The 19,542-nt window shown below is 36.0% G+C and overlaps 1 protein-coding gene across 5 annotated transcripts in view; it reads left to right on the top strand.

Moving 5' to 3' along the window:
* Positions 1–19,542, top strand: part of USH2A (usherin) — a 373,664-nt gene that overhangs the window by 78,122 nt on the left and 276,000 nt on the right. For all 5 annotated transcript variants that reach the window (XM_072927553.1, XM_030269121.4, XM_030269120.4 and 2 more), the window contains 5 exons: positions 134–292; positions 3,698–4,192; positions 5,601–5,873; positions 8,070–8,227; positions 9,480–9,624. In XM_072927553.1, coding sequence (XP_072783654.1) covers positions 134–292; positions 3,698–4,192; positions 5,601–5,873; positions 8,070–8,227; positions 9,480–9,624 — 1,230 coding nt within the window. The remainder of the gene's footprint in view (positions 1–133; positions 293–3,697; positions 4,193–5,600; positions 5,874–8,069; positions 8,228–9,479; positions 9,625–19,542) is intronic.

Here is a 19,542-nt window from a genome sequence, read left to right as displayed (position 1 = left end):
GTGTCTTGCCCGGATGACTGTGCATTTATGCAAAAGTGAAGAATGCTTAGCAGTTTCTTTGCATTTTTCACTAAATTTGTGTGATTATTGATTACCTTAATTTTTACATCCTCAGTTTTTGTGTATGTTTTAGCTCCTTTCCAGCAACCTCCTCCTACAGGAGAAGTTCTCAATTCCTCTGTTATCAATCTTTCATGGAGTTCCCCTGACTCTCCAAATTCTAACAGGCTTATTTACCAGCTGTATAGGGATGAGGAAGAAATTTACACAACTGAAGACTACCATCCTTATAGTAAGTAAGGTGACATCAAGGATTTTGTGTTTGTGTGAGTATCTATCTATATCTATGTGTGGTGTTTCTTAGCTATTTCTCATTCATTCTCTGTGGTTTTGAATACATTATCCTGTTTCCCTTTAATGACTTACTCTTCTGTGTTGTTAATTTTGCTTGAAAGGAATTAATACTCTAGTCTATAATCTAGAAAATGTAATCACCTCAAAATGGCTGATAATTATTTTACTTTTTAATCTGAAAAACTTTAAAATTTAATTATTGAAAGTATTTATTGGAACTATACACAGATACCAAAACCTAAGAGTCAAAGTCACAGATAAAAAATTAGGGTAACAGAAGAGACCATAATATGCTTAAACTTCTTTTTTCATCTTCTTGGTTTTAAACTGTTAACAGATAGGAAAGCTTTTTGTGGCCTCTAACTTTTAGCACCTTCTGCTAAGCTATCAGTGTAGCTCCTGATTTGTCTTTAGCAGCACCACTTCTCTCATGTTGAGGCTTGCCAAGGGATCCTCAGAAGGCAGTCCTAAAGGATTCGACACTCTGTCCAAGCTGGAAAGGCCATTTTGTGCTAATATTGATCCACTTATCAAAGAAAAGGAGATGGATACTGTTTGTATGTATACATGGCTCACAAGTGGTTTTTTTAAGAGGACAGGTATGGTTTAATGCCACTAAGGTTTGACCTCTGTTCTGGGAGCTTCAGTTTGTTGCAGTTTCTTACCAAAGCAGCATTAACATCTTGTGGTAGTTGAGTCTCTCTAGTTTTTGGTGTGTATCCTGGAGAGGAGAGAGAAAAAGAAAAAGAAGCTATTTTTCAATGGAAGCCCAGATTCTTTGGAATGCACCTCACATTTCTATATTTTGGTTCATGCTGCTGTGTTACTCTTCATTGCTATGTGGCTTACATTGTGAGTTTGGGCACTCTGCAGTACATACTGTGAGGAAAGGTATGTGACCCCATGTAAGCGTGGGATTAAGTGATTGAGAGAAATATAAAAAAAATGTAGAGAACTAATAGAGAAGATTCCAACACCTTAGTTTGGTTTAAAGACCTAGCTTTAGTAAAAGTATTAATTAATTTTAAAAGATAAACTATGCTATTTTGTTTTTATACGTCTGTTTAATAATGTATTTGAAACAGTGCATTGTTGAGAATGTTATTTCATGATTCTAACTACATACTTTGTAGAAAGCAAAAAAAAATCTAGATGTATTTAACTGGATAATGAGACATTAACATGTTTCTATTTAACAAAACATTATCTTCTTAAAAACAGACTTGGTTTCAAAGGCGTTTTTGACATTTCCTGGAAATCCCCCTAATTAGTGATATGAAATCATCTGCTGGTGTTTGAATATCAAAAATACATTGTTAATGCTGACAAAACTTTTCCTAATGTTATTTTTTTCTTAGTATAGTTTGGAATTTGTAATGCTTATGAGGTGAGAGTACAACTGGATTAACATTATCTTATGGCTAAATGAGAGTTTTATAGAAAAATTGAACTTCCCAAGGAAAATTAGGAATAATTATCATGCTGACCTGGATGATAGTATTGCAGAATGCCCAATTAAAGCAGTATTTTCTTAAGTGGTCTGCAAAACCTCAGCCTCAGGTTTCCCAGACCAGTCATTGTCTTGAGGATAAAATTAACTACTTGCTCTAACCCCAAAACTAACAATACTAGAATCTAACAATTCTAACTCTAAATTGAGTTTTTTCTCAAATTACTTATAAATACAAAATCATAAAGTCATTAAGGATGGAAAAGACCTCTAAGATCATTGAGTGAAATGATGAACCCAGCACTGCCATGTCATCTCTAAGCCATGTCCCCAAGCACTGCATCTTTTTTGAATACTTCCAGACATCTTGAGTCTACCACACTTCCAGACAGCTAATTTGAAAGCCTGACTACCATTACTGTGAATAAATTTTTCCTAATATTTAATCTCCTTATACCAAATACCCAGCCTTCTCTAGCACAGTTTTTGTTCCCCAGCCCTGCCTGAAGTACCATGGTTTGCAAGCTTGAAGATGACATACCATGGTTGCATTATTGCTGGACTCCAGTGATAATGTTGTAATTGCTATAAAGAGTTGAAGTACTGTAAGCAGTTACTGGGCTGACTCTGCTGCTTTTGTGCTACAATGTCAAAGGCTGAATATCCAGCAATACTCAGGGTTTTGTGGTCCTCTTCCTTAAGTTGTATTCAGGGCAAGGCTGGCTTGCCAGCGTGGATGTACAAAGAGAACACAGGAATAGCCTCATCCACTTTATTTGCTTTGCAAAAGTTTATCTGTGCTCTGACATATATTATATTACTCAATGATAACTATTTCTTAAGGCAAAATAATGTATGGTGTTATGGTTGTACATAAATTCATACTGTGCTGTGATGACTAAGATGTGTAACTGTGTCTGGGATATGCACAGGAGCAATTAATGGCAATTGGTACCAAAAAGGCTACTAAGGATAATGGAAAGTAGGTGTGACAGCAGCTCTCTGGTCACAGACAGCAACAGGTAATTTTCCCAGGCATTGTACTGGTAAAAGCTTGTGAGAAGATCAGAGAAAAGAATGAGAAACAATTCTTACCTTAACTTGCTGCACCTGCTATTGTAAACATATGGACTGTGTTATGGAGATTTGTTTAGCAAAGGGTGGTTTCTTAATTAGCCAGTGGTGATGGTGTTTAGATTGGAGGACCAGTTAGGTCCAGCTGTATCATAACTGTCTATAAAAAAGCAATGGGTTTCTTAATAAAGATATATATGATCAGCCGTCTGTGAGTCAAGGAGTCTATGCCAATTATTACCTGACCAAGGGCCTGTTTGCTGGGACAAGTAGGGGTGAGGAAGGTAAGCATAAGCTTTGTATATACCTTTTTAATAATTATTTGCACTTTTCTCTCACTTCTTATCCAAGATCAAATGCTTTTCAAATGAGGTTTTAAGCATTGTTGTAGAAGTGAGGAAGTGAAAGCACACAAAGTTAAAATATTGGTGTTATGCCATCAAATTAATAAAAAAAAGATGTCTGAAAGTTTGCATAATGGTTTGGGGTTTTTTTCTAAATTATATTCACTCATATTGATGCTGATTTACATTTGAAATAATTATTTTGAGGAAAAAGAGGAATGAGAAGATAATTGTATTAATCTTCATGATTAAAGCAGGAACTAGAGGTTCAGTGGAAAAACAGTTTCTCTATTTCTAATGATGCTAATGTGCAGTGGAAGGTAATAAAGGATAAAGGGGACCTTTTTTTTCCTGGGCTAAAAAAACAGGCATAAATGTGTATTGGATTAGAGCTGGACAGACTTTATGTATAGCAATTGAGATTACTTTTAATGTTTTAGGCTGATATAGTTTTCTTCTCACTTGTTTGTTTTAGGTGTTCAGACCTTCACCGATACCATGTTAGCTCCATATACCTTCTACTCCTATTATATCCAAGCTAGCAACGTTCATGGTTTTACAAGAAGTGACTCAGTGATTTACAGAACAAAATCTGGGACACCTGTAGGAAGCTTGGATTTGAATCCTGTCTTTCCTGTTAGTCACCACTCTGTTTTACTTTACTGGACAAGTGTCTCCAATGAGTCTGGGCCCATAGAGAAATATATTTTGACTTGTACTAGCACTGTTGATCTGCAGCCTTGTGGTCAGTATGAAGGCTTAAAGACTTCAGCAATTATTTGGAACCTCATTCCATTTACAAAGTATGTTTTTTCTGTGCAAGCTTGTACTAGTGGAGGCTGCTTAAAGAGCCAGCCAGTAGCCGTAGTTACTGCACAGGCTCCTCCGGAAGGGCTGCACCCACCAACTGTGGAAACCATCAGCTCTACAGAACTGGCTGTGGAATGGTCACCACCTGAGAAACCAAATGGTAGGATATTGTCTTTACTTTTCTCATTCAAAGTTTTTGCAAGGGAAAAGCAGCATTTCCTCAAATCTCATTTAGAATATCACTGTTCATGCACCATGCACTGAGAAATGAAGTAAGGCATTTTCCTAATTTGCCTATTTGCCATTAAGTATATCCTCACAGTCTGTGTTTTATTCATCCAGAGTACAGAAAGCCACTGACTGTTTGGTCCAGGATTTAGCACTCAGTGGCATCTGCTGCAGCAAAAATCACATTTATAATCAAACATTTACAGTAAAATTAATTTTTTCCTAATTTGCCAGATTGCTTAGTTCAGACAGATGTGGTAGTATTGCCTGATGAAAAATAAATAAGCAGATAACAGTTATGGAAAAAAATCTAAGAATTAACAGAGAAGTCTGTTTTTGAAACCATCAGTCATGTGCAGTAGCCAATTCTATTACCAGTATAACTTTGTTAGGGTTTAGGTGATTGCCAAGAGTTGCTGGTCTAACTTGTGTAATAATATTTTGGGTTTTTGAAACTGAGAACACAGCTGTTGTAGGATACTTCTGTGATACCACATATTTTATTGGCAAAACTATCTTTTAATATATGAGCAATGGAATTTTGTGAGCTTGCACTAACATGCACAAGTATTTGTGCATGTGAAAACAGACATTTTTATCTGTTCACAGAATGGGCATCTGTTTTTGGGGAGCTCAGCTTTCACTCTGAGCATCTCATTGCCCAGCTATTTCCAGATTGGACAGGAAGAATGCCCACACAAGAATAACTATTTAGAGAGGCAGTTTCTACAATGCACATCATGATATTTACTGTTGGCACCTCTACCTGTGTCATACACTCTTCACAGTTCATAGCCATGACATGCACCTAATGTGCACAAGCAAATTTAAGGAACATTCTCTTATTTGCCTTGATATCTGGTCAGACTTCCTGGTCTCTCCAAAGACAAAGAGAAAAGCTCTTTCTCCCAACAAGCAACCTCTTTAGTTTAGTCCATGAATACAGACCCAAATGCATAAATTTTATGGCGGTTATCTCCTGGCTTTGCAAGAAATCTCTGATAAAATTTCATATGATCTTATAATTAAACTACTTTCACAATCCAACCAAAATTGTGTATTGCTTCATACCACAACACTGATTGTTTTTTTGTTTTTTACCTCAGAGTGGTGAGTCCTTCCTGCTTATATAATAAGTTTGCATTGATATTGAACTGATGTACATGTATCTCCTATCCAGTAATATGTTTTAAGATGTTGGCATTAAAATAATTAAAATATCACTCTAAAGTTCTCTTTGTCTTAAAAAAAAAAAGGAAAAAAAGTGTAAAAATTTGGTATTTTACTAGAGCTCCAGATATCTTTTAATTTCACTATTTTTTTCTGACCTTTTCCTTTAGGTATAATAATAAGATATGAACTTTACATGAGGAAAAAATTAAGATCAGCTGGGAACTTCCTTCCTCCTGAAATTCGTATTTTCCAAAGCAGTGGATGGCTCAGTCCTCAACCAGTTGTGGAATCTCAGAATGAAAATGCCTTGGCTCCACCACAGACCAGCACCACAGTCATTGACCTGGAGCCATTCACAGAGTATGAATTTTATGTGCTAGCAGTAAACATGGCAGGTAGCATATCTTCAGATTGGATATCAGGACGAACAGGAGAGGCTGGTAAGCACTGGTTTGAATTTATTTGACAGAAATGACAGGAAAATGTAGATTAGCATGTATTCTTAGTGTTCAATAAAAGTGTCTAGTGATGATTAACTAGGGATATTTTAACTAATTAAAGATAGGTCAGATTATCTCAGAATTGAGCATGAAAAGCAAAAGCATTTTCTTCACCATAATATCATATTGTTGAGGAAAATAATCCATGTCAATTAGCCCTACATTTAAACGACAAGACTGTAAAACATACCACACAATGTTTTAATTTGAAGAGTTTTAGAGGGTTACCTTTTCAGGAGTATAGTGCTTGAAACTTCTGCTGAGACCCTGTTAGTGAGAGGTACCTCCATGTGAGTTAAGGTTCAGATGAGTCCATATGCCAAAGTCAATAACATGGATTTTATTTAACAGGAAATGTGAGCTGTAGAGATAGAAAGAAAGGGAAAACACAGTGGGGAAGAGAGAGTGATCAACAGAAGGTCGTTACCACCCATGGATCCAGCAGTGTCCTGTTGGTCCTTCTTCACTCTGGTCTTCTGTGGTTATTCTGAGGTCATTCAAAATGTTTCACTATTTATACATTTTAGCAAATAAAAGAACTAATGCTCATTGGCTACACAGTTCTCTTATTCTGTTGGTTAGAGGATCCCCTTGCTTCTAATGCTAATTAGTCTATATGCTCAGTCTTTCTCTTTTTTTGTGTCAGTGGGTTTCTTAGGTTGATGGGCTGTGAATCAGTGGTCATGATCTCCCCTGATGGAATTACCTTTTACCAAATCAGAGCTGATTTCAGCATGGTTGCCAAGTTGGCTTTTGTTGTGGCCCATAAATCTTGCATTCTTTGTGTCCACTACCAGTGATACATTTTTCTTCCCAAGGTTCTTTAAGCTCCAGCTGGGTCTGAGATAACATCTGGACAGCTATCTGGACAATAGTACCATCTTTATCTTATCTCAGGTTCTTCCTATGGTGGCTTAGGGGAGCTTCAGTGGTTCTTGGTGTTTGCAAAAGCCATCTCTCCCATGACTTGGGGTGATCTTTGTGTGTGGTTGGTTGCTTCTTCACACAGTTTGCTGAAGTGGGAATTTTTGTCTGGCCACGTTTAACGAGAATGAGCAAAGCAGATCTCATGTGCATCAGGCCTGGAGTTAACAACATCCTGTTGCTTCCTTCTGTGCTTATCTCATGGCAAAGTCTTTTGTGTTTGAGATGGCCAGCTCTTTAACTCCTTACAGCTCTTCATGGGCTTTTATAGAGGCCAAGTGTCATCATATGGCCCCTTTTTATCAAAGTGTAACCAGTTCACAGCCTCTCGTATTATGACTCTTCAGAGTTTCAAAAGGGCTTTGCCACTTGACATATTATTTGAAATATCAGCAATTTATTTCAATGCTTTCAGTAGAAATCTATGGTTTTCAGACTGATAAAGCTCATGGCTGACAATCAAATATCTCTTTTACATTACCTATGCTTTTGTTTAGTATTAGCTTGAAAATTGTGCCCTCAGTCACTTGTTCCAGCAAAACAGCAGACTAAACTAATTCCTCCTTCAAAATGAACCTTTTTGCCTATCTGTTCCTAAATACTATATGTTATAAAAGTGTTAAATTGTATTTGGGAAGAGGTCCATTAGTGCAGTTGTTTGTATGTAGCAGAAGTGCTGTGAGTTGGTATCCTATTATTACAGAGGAATCAGGTGGGGATTTAACTGCAGTGCAAACAATCCTTTAACAGATTTACTATGGAAGACAGGGGAACTGTTTTGTAAGAAGTGAGAGACATGTTAATTTCAAACTGGCCTAGCAAACAGATTTGCTTTTAAGATGCTGAAGTATTGAACACTTTTTGCTTTTATCAGTTTTTTCCCATGTTGCATGAAGTTTTTCTTCAAGGCCTTTTCATTTGTATATACTTTCCTACCTGCTACAGGGGATGGGACTGTAGTGTTGATTAGTATTTCTTTGAAGACACAGGCAGAGTTTTAATCTGCATTCATAGCCAGAGTAGAAAGCAGGAGAATGAAGAGTGAAGTGCTTAGAAAAATAAGGTGAAAATTCCAGCTAGACTTGAAAATAAGGTTAGAAAGGGAAGAGAAATGATTGTCTGAAATGGTGTTTTACAAGTACAATGAGGAAGCTTGCATTATACATATTGCTCATTTATTTTATGAATATTATTAATTTAACTTTATTTTAGCCCCAGTGTTTATGCCGTCTCCATTAGTATTTCCTCTTTCACCACATTCCCTTAATGTGTCATGGGAAAAACCTGAAGATAATATATCAAGAGGAGAAGTGATGGGGTATAGCATCGGTTTGATGACTGAACAAAGGTCTCTGCCACCATATTCTCAGGTATTATTGTTAGTTACATTAAGTCTTTCCTAACTGGCAATAATAAAATTGATAAAACCTGATGTTCTCTGTGGTATTGTGATGAATTTTTTCCCTGGTTTGTTGTGTGTTCTCTGATCACCTACAGGTTTGATGTAATGCTATGTACTACTTCTGCATTTTAAGCTGTCTTTCTGAGCTGACTTGTTTTCAGTAGCAGGTGAGATTCAAAATTAGGAGAGATGAGTTTGTGCAATTAAAATTAAATTACTTTGATACCTGTGTATACTGGTTCTATATTGTTGTTGTACTTGCTAATATGCTTAAAGCCATATTGTGTTTTAGGTATCTACATTCTCCTTAAAAAGATACTTGTCTGGATGTGGTTTTGAAGTGGGGAAAATTAAAATATTGGAAAGAAACATTTAAAAAGTCAAAATGCGAGAATTTAAAATACTGTTGTAATGTTTGAGTGACTGGGTTTGGCAAACAAATATGGCATTAATAGTAAACTGAAAGCTTAGGAATGAGCAGAAACATGATAACATAATCAGAATATGAATATGGGAATGGATGTAGTGCTCTTGTATTTCTCATTCAGAGCTGATTTTATCTTTTGGTATTATCACAGATGGGCCTCAGTTTATTTGCTTATCAGATGGGGATACTACTGTTCTCAGGCTGTTGTAACAACACATAAATGCCAATTGCTTCTGGTCACTGGCTTGCAAGATTTTTCACGAAAAAAAATCTGAAAACAAAGATAGCAAAAATGCTGCAGTTTACTCAGTTCCCCTCCCACTGATGGCTTATGCTGATGTTAAAGTAAAGCAGATGCAAGTGTTTGTAGGTATTTGTTATTTCCCTCCCTCCTAATGCCTGCTAATCATGTCACTCCTTCAATGGTGGTCAGATTTCACAACTTAATAGTGTCATTTTCGTCATCTCAGTTGTCGCTGCACTGTTTGTAGTGATAACTGCACCACCACACAGTTTTATGAGGCAATAACTTTGTTTCCTCATTTATCCACTCAGGAACTGGCTTATTACCTCATAAAACAGTGTGATGGGAAGTATTATCACCTAAATCCCAGCTTGTTCAGACTCTCCAAAATAATCCTCTCCCTCAGTTGGTCTATTCAGGCTTTCTCATGTCTGAGTGAAGAAACCTTCAAGTTCAGAGACAAGTTTCTTATTAGTGATCATGTCATCAAATGACAGGAATGAAAATATTATTAACCAACTGTTGTCTTCCAATCTGTTTGCTTTGCAGGTTTTGCATATAGCCGAGGCTCACGAGCTCTCCTACGTAGCAACGGGATTAAAACCTTACAGGACGTACAACTTTACTGTTACTCTCTGCAATCAAATTGGTTGTGTAACCAGTGAGCCAGGCATGGGGCAAACCTTGGCAGCTGGTAAGGAAACAGTCTGTAGCAAAGTGCAAAGCTGACACATGCTTTACTAATGAATACCATGATGATGGTCCTAGTTTGATGCACAGTGGCAGGGGTAGGTGTTGTATTAATACGAAGTGACTTGCTTAATTATTATTTGTTTGTTTTGACAGATTAAAACCAGAATGTTTTCAGTGGAGGTTTAAGGTACTCTGCTATGGCAGTAGGATTTGTATACTGCTTTCTCTGTTGCAAGTTATGATATGTATGGGTTTTATTTGTGTTTGTTTAAACAGTGAAGGCACATAAATGTGGCTACATCCACTCACTCATTCAGGATGCTAAGAAGTTGTTAATTTGTTGTTGGGGGTTTTCAGTGTGTGTTTGCATAACAAGAAATGTAAAATGCTCCAGCTGTGCCAATATCTTGCTTAACACATGCAGGAGGAGTTGCATGGCTTTAAGAGTAACATAAGTACATAGTGCCTAGATCAGAAGCAGCATACATGCTTTGGGTCTGCTTTTTTGAAAATGTTTGTTTTTTTAGCCCACGAGATTTGAGATTTTGCTTTATAGATATGTATCTACATGTCTATGGAACAGTGCTAAAGAAACTGGATATATGTTCCTGTGCATTTTCAGTCTTCAAGTTAATTTCAGTAGCATTGTAATGAATTTCAAAGGTACTGTCTACAAATCTAGGGGAAAATACACATCAGAGATGAAGAAAGCCTGTATTTACTTTCAAGAAAGGACTGGCATAAACTCACTTCTTGGACATTGGGGCTCAAGAGGATTTTAAGAGAGAAATTGTAAGGAATATCAGCTTTATAAGTCTCTTCATTCATGGAACGAAGTAGTCAGTATGGTTCTTTAATACTATAAATACAAGCTCAAACTCATGCTATATGACATACTTGTGGTCATCTGAAGAGAACTGACCACTTAACATTGTGGTTTCCTTTTGTATAGGCATTTAAAACACATCAATTATTTTCACAATATTAGCTAAAATGCTTAACTAAAAATGTTAAATAATTAGAACTAAAAATGTTAAGCAATTAGTGGTTTTGTCATACAGATGTTGTGATGATGGTCTTTGCAATTACCTCACTCTCTCTACTGAAGTGAAATTTAAGGTGTTGGGATATTGCCTCTAATCTGTCCTCGGTTCTTTGTGTCTGTTTATTTCATTGCCTTTCAATTATTTTTTTTCAAGTGGAAGGCTGGCCATATACAGAGCCTCCTACTTGTATAACAAGTATGACTTTATCCTATTCCACACAGGTATGAGGAACAGTATTCCAGTCTGTGCTAATAACCATGGAAACAAATATTGCCTAAACAGCACACCTTATTACTACAAATGATCCAACTTTGCATTTATACATTTATTAAAAGATTCAGGAACAATAGCTTAGTTATGCTTGACAGCTTGTTTATGACCATCTCCTCCCTGGTTGTGTTAATACTCAGAGACCTATCACATTAGAGAAGACAGGAGAATACAAAATAGCATAGCAGGCATGTCCCCATTTATTACCTGTTTTGCGGTGAAGCCTTTTCCTATTTACTGTTGTAAGCCTTGAAAGAAAAGAATCAGTGCTGTATGTGTTCCTTTTATGAATTTAAAGCATATTATTGCAATGTCTTAAATTCTGGCAAACTGAAAAATGAAAAACGTACATTTTGCATGCAATTTGTATGTGTCTTCTACAGGTCACAGTTTTTTATTCCTGGAGATATTTGTTTCATCCTATCCATGCAGGGTTTTTTTTTTTTTTTTTTTGTGGGGGGGGGGGGTTTGTTTGTTTGTGTGAGGTTTGGTTTTTATTTTTCTTTCCTTTTGTGTGTGTGTGCATGTTTCATTTCGTGAAGTTCTGTAAAACTATGTTTCCAAAGAGAATTTAAAAGAAGCAATACTTATGTGATGACAATCAAAGGCAATTCAAACTTGAAACAAAGTTGAGAAAACCAATCCCCAGCATTTGTAAAAATAGATAATCAAGTCTTAGTCCATTTATATCTTTTCTTTTTTTGTCATTGAGACGTGCAAAATGAAATTAAAATTGTCTTTCTAGGACTTTTGGGGAGTTCTTTTTTATGGAGGAATGTCTCCTATTGTCCTGTTCTTTTGAGTGTTTTAAAGTTCTTCTAAAAGTTTCTTACGCCTTCTGATATTTACATATTTCTGCTGGGTTTCTCACACTGTTCATATCAATAATGATTGTTTTGCATTCTTCTTTGTGGATGGAGAGACCTGATGGAGTTTGGGTTTGACCAGTGTGGTTGGAGAGGTGGCTGTTTCACCCTCCAATCCACTGTCACTTTTGCTATTGTATATATACTGGAGTCAGAAAAGAAAGTTTCCTTTTTGAGTTCTTTTTCTTTTCTTTTATATCTAGCCTGCTTGTGTGAGTTGTTTCATGGCATAGTGTGACAGTCTCCCTGGCAGAGAGACAGCTTTCCTGGCTGGATGCCAGTCCCCCTCCATGCCCTGGCAGCTTTTTTGAGGAAGTCTTGACTGAGATGTGTTCCAGCATGATGGTCCTCTTGCATCGTAACAAAATCCAGGAGCTTTGAATTGTTTTTCAAGTTGGCCTGGAGGTTATACTAAATTGGACTAATTCTTCTCCTCTGATCCTCAGGAGGAGGAGGAAGAGAATGATAATGGAAAACCATAATGGAAAACCTTCTGTGTATGGAGTGTACAGGTTTATCACATGGACCATTTCAGTCAAAGGGTATTTTGATGGCTGTGATTTTGGCATGTCCAACAGATGTGAATTAGTGAGGGGCTTCTTTTGAAATTGCCAGTGACTTCTAAAATTTGCCACTAGGAGTCTCAAGTCATTTTTAAGCTTTGTTCAGATCCATTAGAGTAATTTGAAGCCTAGTTATAAAAAATAAACTCTTTAAAAGGTAATATTTTTCTCTGAAAACTTGTGTGGGTTTTATTGGGTTTTTTTGGTTGGGTTTTTTTTTTTGGTTTTTTTTTCTCCTTAATACATTGTAAGACAGAAAATAAAAACAAAGGAAGAAACAAGGGCATGAAATCACTAGAAAAAAAATTGTTGAGGAAGAAAAATAAGGAGTTTTGAGATAAGATTGAAAAGACTAAGAAAGGAGACTATTTCACGCAGGAGCCAAATTTAAGGATAGCACCCAAGGGGGCAGAAGCATCAGGAGGAGTCTGCCGATTTTTCAGTGAGAAGTCTCTTGGACTATGACTGGTTAAAATCCAGAAGCAAACTTCATTAGTGGATTCATTCTAACTTGGTTCAATATAGGCATCTGTACTGGGAATATCTCATGTTTAGCTTTGCAGGAGTAGAGTGAAAGAAAACTCAAATTGGCCATATGTCCTTGTGTCTGTCAGACTGGCAAAATCACTGCTCTTCACCAATACATACACCCACAATGTTTGTGAATAGTAATAAAGAAGACAAATCAGAAGAATGGGAGGAGAGAGGGTGAGAAAACAGTAAAATTGCTAAGAATAGAGTTATTTTATAAAAAGGCTGAGTGTTACAAATGCATATGAAGCCAGGAGGGTGAGCTAAATAAAAGAACAGTTATGCCTGACGCTCCAAGAATGGTAAAAAGTGTTGGAAGATCAGTGTTAGCATAAATGCAGTATTGGGATGAAAGATTAAAACAAGTGTAGGAAGGTAATGGAAGAAAATTATCCATCCCTATTATCTTCAAAGAGAAGGTGACTGGACAGAAAGAGAACCTCAATTTGGTCTGTTCAGATACAAATACAGAAATAGCAGACTTTTAAATATGCAATTTAGAGGAGTTTTATACTTTTTAATCAGTCTTTTAAATGGGAAATTAAGGCACTGCAGCTTCCACAATCCTTGTGGGATTTGAAATAGTTTTATGCACCACAATATTGTGCTCATGCTACTGAACACCTTGGCTGATAGATGAGAAAAAAAATTCATTGTTAATACTTTATTTGAAATTTTTAAATCCAATTTGAGCTTTGTTTTTGTATGTGCTATCTCAAGATCATCAACTGGATCTCCAGGTATGTAACTGAGAGCAATATTGGACATTTTTCAACTCAATATATAGAGTAAAATTGTATTTTATTCTTCTCTCTGGGTTCTGCCATGTTCAAATTACTGTTTGTTTTTGAGAATGGCATTCAGCCTGTTTTTACTAGGTCTTAGGCCTTAGCCTTAATTTTTTTTTTTTTTTTTTTTTTTTTTTTTTTTTTTTTACTTTCAGAAGCAGTTTTTTTTGCATGTTTTTTTCTCATGTAGGATACTGAAATGGTACCTATAGAACTCTACTAGCTGGTACCAGTGAGAGACCTGGTCCTTTGAAAATTTATTTTTGTGACAATGTAGCTGCATAAAATTATGAATTACCAACACAAAACATGCATGTTTTCAATTTTTTTCAGTGAGGCAGAGAAATGCCAGTTCATTCCCATCATTTTCTGTCATTTCAGCAGGATGAGATTAGCCATGTGAATGCTTGGACCAGTACAATTGCTTATGCTACTGGTCTCAGATCATATAGTCAAAGGTTGCCTTAAGCAATCCTTACAGCTACGTTTCATTAGCTGCTGTGTGACTAAACTTATTTCATGTAATTAAGTTCACATTTCCTTTGCCCTTTATTTTTTTTTAAATTTGTTTAAAAAGCACTTCTTAAGACATAGCAAAGTATTTGATTTGTGATTGCTGCCATTTACCCAGCACACTATATTCCCGATCTTTTGCTTTTGATGGCAATTACAGGGTTCAGAAGCTAATTTGTAGGAGATATTTTTCCAGCACCAGCTGCATCTGGCTTCTTGGCAGACTTCTCAACCAGTTGTATTTGGGGCTTTGGAGTTGCCTCTGGATTAGCTGGGGTAGTCCTGGACTGTTTTACACTCCGTGTTGTTTTGGTTTTGATGTCCTTTTTAATCTGAGCAATTTGTAAATTTTTTTCCATTTTTTTCTATTTATGAATAAGGTCCAGTGCAGACCCTTTTCAAAAACCCTCGTTTGTTTGTGTCTGTCATAAATGGCTTTTCTACAAAAGGCTATGCCTCAATTTTAAAGTCACCAATACCTATTAAACAGGTAGTAAGAAATGTATAGTTTCCTTTGTTACAGAAGAGAAATACTAGGGCCATTTGCTGCTGGCCTGGAAACACAGATTGTTTTGCATGCATGTACATGAGTCTCTTCATTGTGAATAGGACCCAAAATGATTAAACAAGCACTCTTAATATGTTAATTTATAATTTTAATTACAACAATCTTGTATATATAGTCATTAGTGAATACTAATATAAATATTTTTCTACCTTTTTATTCATAATGCATAAACCAATCATCCAGTTACTTCTCGGCAGTTGCCTGTTTCCGTTTCATAATACAATCTTTGTTCTTAGTTATGAATGCATTTTGTTCATTCCTGTCTTGAATAATCCCTCATTAAGCTAGTCACTTTCTGCTCCATGCTAAAAAGGAAAAATTATCATGCAAATGTGGCATGCCATATTAAAAAGCACATTACCAAACACTTTTGTTGCTGTCCTTCAATTAGTTTCCCTTCTTTGAATTTAATTTCATTTGTTGTTAAACTACTGACTTGATGTATGGACTCATGAATTTGAGGCTGCTGCCAAGAATGTAGCAGGAAAAAAAATCAAAGCCTCTTCAGAAAGCTACAGAGGCAAAGCTGAAATGAATTTGCTTCACCTTTGACAAGAACACTTGAGCAGCACTGGAATCCTCTGATGATTCAGCTTGGCTAATTATCCAATTATTTATTCCAAGAATAAAGACGCTGTTTTACAATTGGAAAAGTGTAAAGTAATCTGAGAAATTTCGTAATGACAGATGACTTAAGTAACTTCTGAGATAAATAGAATCTGCTCAAACTTGTCTTGCCAAGTGTTCAAACTGCTCTTTGAGTTTCAGGGAATCAGTAGGGAATTAAAACTTATTTGTTTCTTCTCCACTACCAACAACATATTATGTCATAAAATAGCTGAAAACAGCTCAGTTTGTTCTTTTTGCTCCCTGTCAAATTTGCAACATTTTTAAGCTATGTTTGAGTTGCATTTCTCTTGATTAAAAGCTTTTGGTTCAAAGCAATACTCTTTAATTGCCTAATAATATAAGTCAGTTCTTAGGAAAGAACCCTGCATTTAGGAGTTCATTTGCAATATAACTGAAAAATTCATTGCATGGCAGTAAAACAATTTACTGTTAATTACAAGGAGAAGAATTTGCTGTACCATGCTCACAGATTGCCATGAATCATGCAGCACTCCTAGAGATTTATAACAGATGTGTAAGTGGGATGAATTAGCAGGGTTTAATAACAGAGACACAAATCATGCAGACTTCAAGGAGCTTTAATTGATATACTAGAATGTGACGGGCATGAATCACTCAGCCATTCAACAGCACTGTAACATATGGTCAGCTCAATATGCTGCATCTTAAATCGGTTGGTGAGTCGTTGGTTGTCCCATATGGTGGAAGCAATATATTTTTCATGATTTTTAAAAAATACAGTGGATTACATATTTTTTTAAAAGAAATATGATTGCAACATATCCCTGTTACTAAATTTTCTTTTGATGTCCATTGTGGGTGGGTTTTATTTTTTTTTTTTTTTTTTGGGGAAGGAGTCCAAAATGTACTCTAAAGAATCTCTTATAACTCAAAATATTGTTGGAAGATGTAGGTATTATTGCTTGACTCATTTGCTGTTGAAATCACTGATACCATTGTGAAGTGCAGAAAAGGAGAACATAGCTGAAATGCAATGGCAAACTCAAGGTCCTTTGGACTAATTACTGGAATCAAAAATGAAATGCATGACCCATAGTGAGGTGTGCAATTTTACCTGCAAGGTAAACTCCAATATGAGAAAAAAAAAAAAAAAGCCTTGAATTTAGCATTTTTTCTCTTTTATTTTTGTATGTACGCATTTGGGATTCAACAGTTAAAAATGGTATCGTTTTTGTTGGTTTTGCCTTCCTGAACCATTCAGTGTCTACTTGAGAATTTTATACCTACAAATACCTACCTACAGTAAGCTGAGCAGAAGTTACTCAAACATATGTAAGCCTGTAAAATTTAGCCACAGTGTAAATATGTTATTCCTGGGACAAGAATCTGGCAGAGTATGGAAAAGCTTTAGCTGTTGTATTAGTAAACCTGACAGACTTGAGAAAGGAGTATGGTATCCTTAGAACCATGGCTGCCAGAATTTAATGTCAACAATTAAAATTTATTTTGATCCTTACCTAGTGTTTATTACTGTTTGTATACACAACAGACCTTACTAATACAGAGATGCACTATTAGATGGAATTACCATCTGTTCAGAGCGAAATGCTGGCATCTGTCTTCGAGCCTAAAACTAAAATGATATTATTTCAAACAAAACAAAATTAACTGCTCTTTACTTACCAACTTCATTTTTGTGTACATGTGTGTGCATAAACACATGGGAAAGGCTTGTTTGTAATGACCTGTGTAGCAACATCTATATTTAGATATATGACTTCAACATAAGCTGTATAGACCATCTGTCTTTATTGGTCTTTTCTGTGCCCTCTGCTACACAATGGCATGCGGCAATCATGGGCTTTTAAATACTGTTTTAGCCTTATAATATTTTAAATATGTATTATATAGCAAGACATTAAAACTACATAATTAAAATACACAAAAATGTGACTTTGAATCCACTAAAATGCAGTACGCTCGTTATTTTGACAGATGTGTCTTAACAGAATGTGACTAAAAAAAATTAAATAGGTAAAATTATACTCGATTCATCTTTCAGAAAGTAGCTACAGGTACCACAGTGACACCTTTAGGAAATATATACTGAATCTTTTAGTGTTGGATATTGTTAATTTCAGCATTTAGTACCCTACTGGGCTAGTGCTACAGATTTATTTCAAGACCTTCTGTTTTTGTGTGCAGTTGGGTTTTCTTGTTATTTTTGTTAATAAATACTCATGTGCCTATTATGTGCAGTTTTGATGTGCTGATGTGCTGTCTTGATGCACAAGAATTCTCAAGCATCAAGGAGACTGTAGTTTAAATACTAGTGCTATAGCAAGGATGTTACTTTTCTGAAAGGGTAGTCTTGTGTTCCATATATCACAAAATAATAAATTGTGTCATGCCAGTGTTTAATGCGTGTACACAGTGCATTAACTGTAACTGTAGTACATTTATTTGTGCTAGAGGAGACTGGAAAATGATTTAAAAATCAATACTTCCCTGTCAGAGAAGCAAGTGTTACGATGCATTTAAGTAGTTAATTGCATAAGCCCCATAAAAGCTTCAGGTTTGGGTATCAGAGATGCCATAATTATGGTCCAAGTAACTGCCGTTTATTAATACTAGACTTTAAAGGAAGATGTAGTTATTGTCATGAGTGCTAGTCAGCTGTATGCATTTTAAAAGTAATGAATTTTAGCATTTCTGTTTTGCCATCAGTAATCTGAACTGGAGGGCTCAACCTCTTCGGTTCGCATTTTAAATGCTGACGTAGGCTGGTTCTCTCAGAGGTGAAGTTTTGATTGTTAAGCCATGTTTTCTATTTAAACTTGTGCATTAATACCACAATTCATTAGTGCTGTGCCCTACTTATGCAGGCAAGCTTATGACCTCACACTGCATTACTTCAATTTTGACATTGTAAATTTCTATCATCGTGTGAGATACTAATTAGATTGTGAAGTCATAAATGATACCTAAGCAGGAATTTACAGCACATAGTGCCTTTGGCAGTTTCCCAGTTCCCCCACTCCCTGCTTTCTCCAAGAAGAATATCTATCAAGTTATGGGGTGTGGGGGACAAAGAAAAAGAAAAAATAAAGAAGTGATAGACTACTGGCAAATAGGAAAAATGAAAAATGTGTTAATGATCTTGGAAAAGCAGGAATGTTTAAAAGGATGTTATTAATTAATTTTAAATGAAGCAATCTCTCCTTTTCTAAAGAACTCATCCTATGTACAATGCTGGGCTGTGAAGTAATGTGTCAGATTTTGAAGGCCCATATTTTAATTCAGGTTTTATTGTTCTTGAAGGGCGTTTATTGCTCTTTACTGTATCATTATGGGAACAAGTAATTTTAAGAGGTTGTCATTGTATTTCGCTTCCTGGGCACAAATGAAGTTCCTGTTGTTAAATCCTTCTCTTTATTAGGGAAAGAAGGGTGAGAAAAAAGCAAGATAATATGTATATAGATTCTGTACATAGCAAAGTGTTCTCATACTTCTCCAGATGGCATCTTCTGTTGTTTCAGTGGTGGTCCAGTTCTTTCCACCTGTAGGACCATCATGTCATTATCCAAACAGATCATGCTGCCCTCCAGTGGCTTACTGTACATCCTTTTATTAAAAAATGGAAAAAGTTTTGTTAATAACTCAGCTATAGGGTAGCTAATGCTATCAGAGTGTTTAAAAGAATATCAAAGTATTTGGTTTAACAATAGGAGGATCATCCTATAATGTAAAACTATCTTATGTTGCTCCCTTTGTGGAAGCAGTCTTGTATGGAGTCCTGGTGTGCATCGGAATTGGTGGAGAAAAATGAGAGAGGGTCATTTTCTTGAAGTGAGCAATTATCTGAACACAAGCTGCTGTCTGGTGTACACATCATGAGAACAACTGGATGGGCCTGCAGGACTGTGGTGAGAGAGCTGTTCTGCTCCTCTTGGTGAGGATAAGTCCAGTGACAAGAGACCCCTGTTGTCATGTACCATACTGAGATGTAACAAGAATTGTAACTGCTCAAATTTTCCTTTGGTTTTTCTCTCACATCCACTTGTGAAAGTCAATAGATACACATTTACAGGGAGTTTGGCATGAGAGGCCCATCAAGGAAGGAAGGAATCCAAATATAATTTTTATGAAGATGTTGATTAATATTCTCAAAGATTATGAACAA

The sequence above is a fragment of the Taeniopygia guttata genome, chromosome 3, assembly GCF_048771995.1.
Source record: "Taeniopygia guttata chromosome 3, bTaeGut7.mat, whole genome shotgun sequence".
Taxonomy (NCBI): Eukaryota; Metazoa; Chordata; class Aves; order Passeriformes; family Estrildidae; genus Taeniopygia; species Taeniopygia guttata.
The sequence above is the reverse complement of the archived record's forward strand: the minus strand, read 5'-3'. Positions and strand labels throughout refer to the sequence as shown.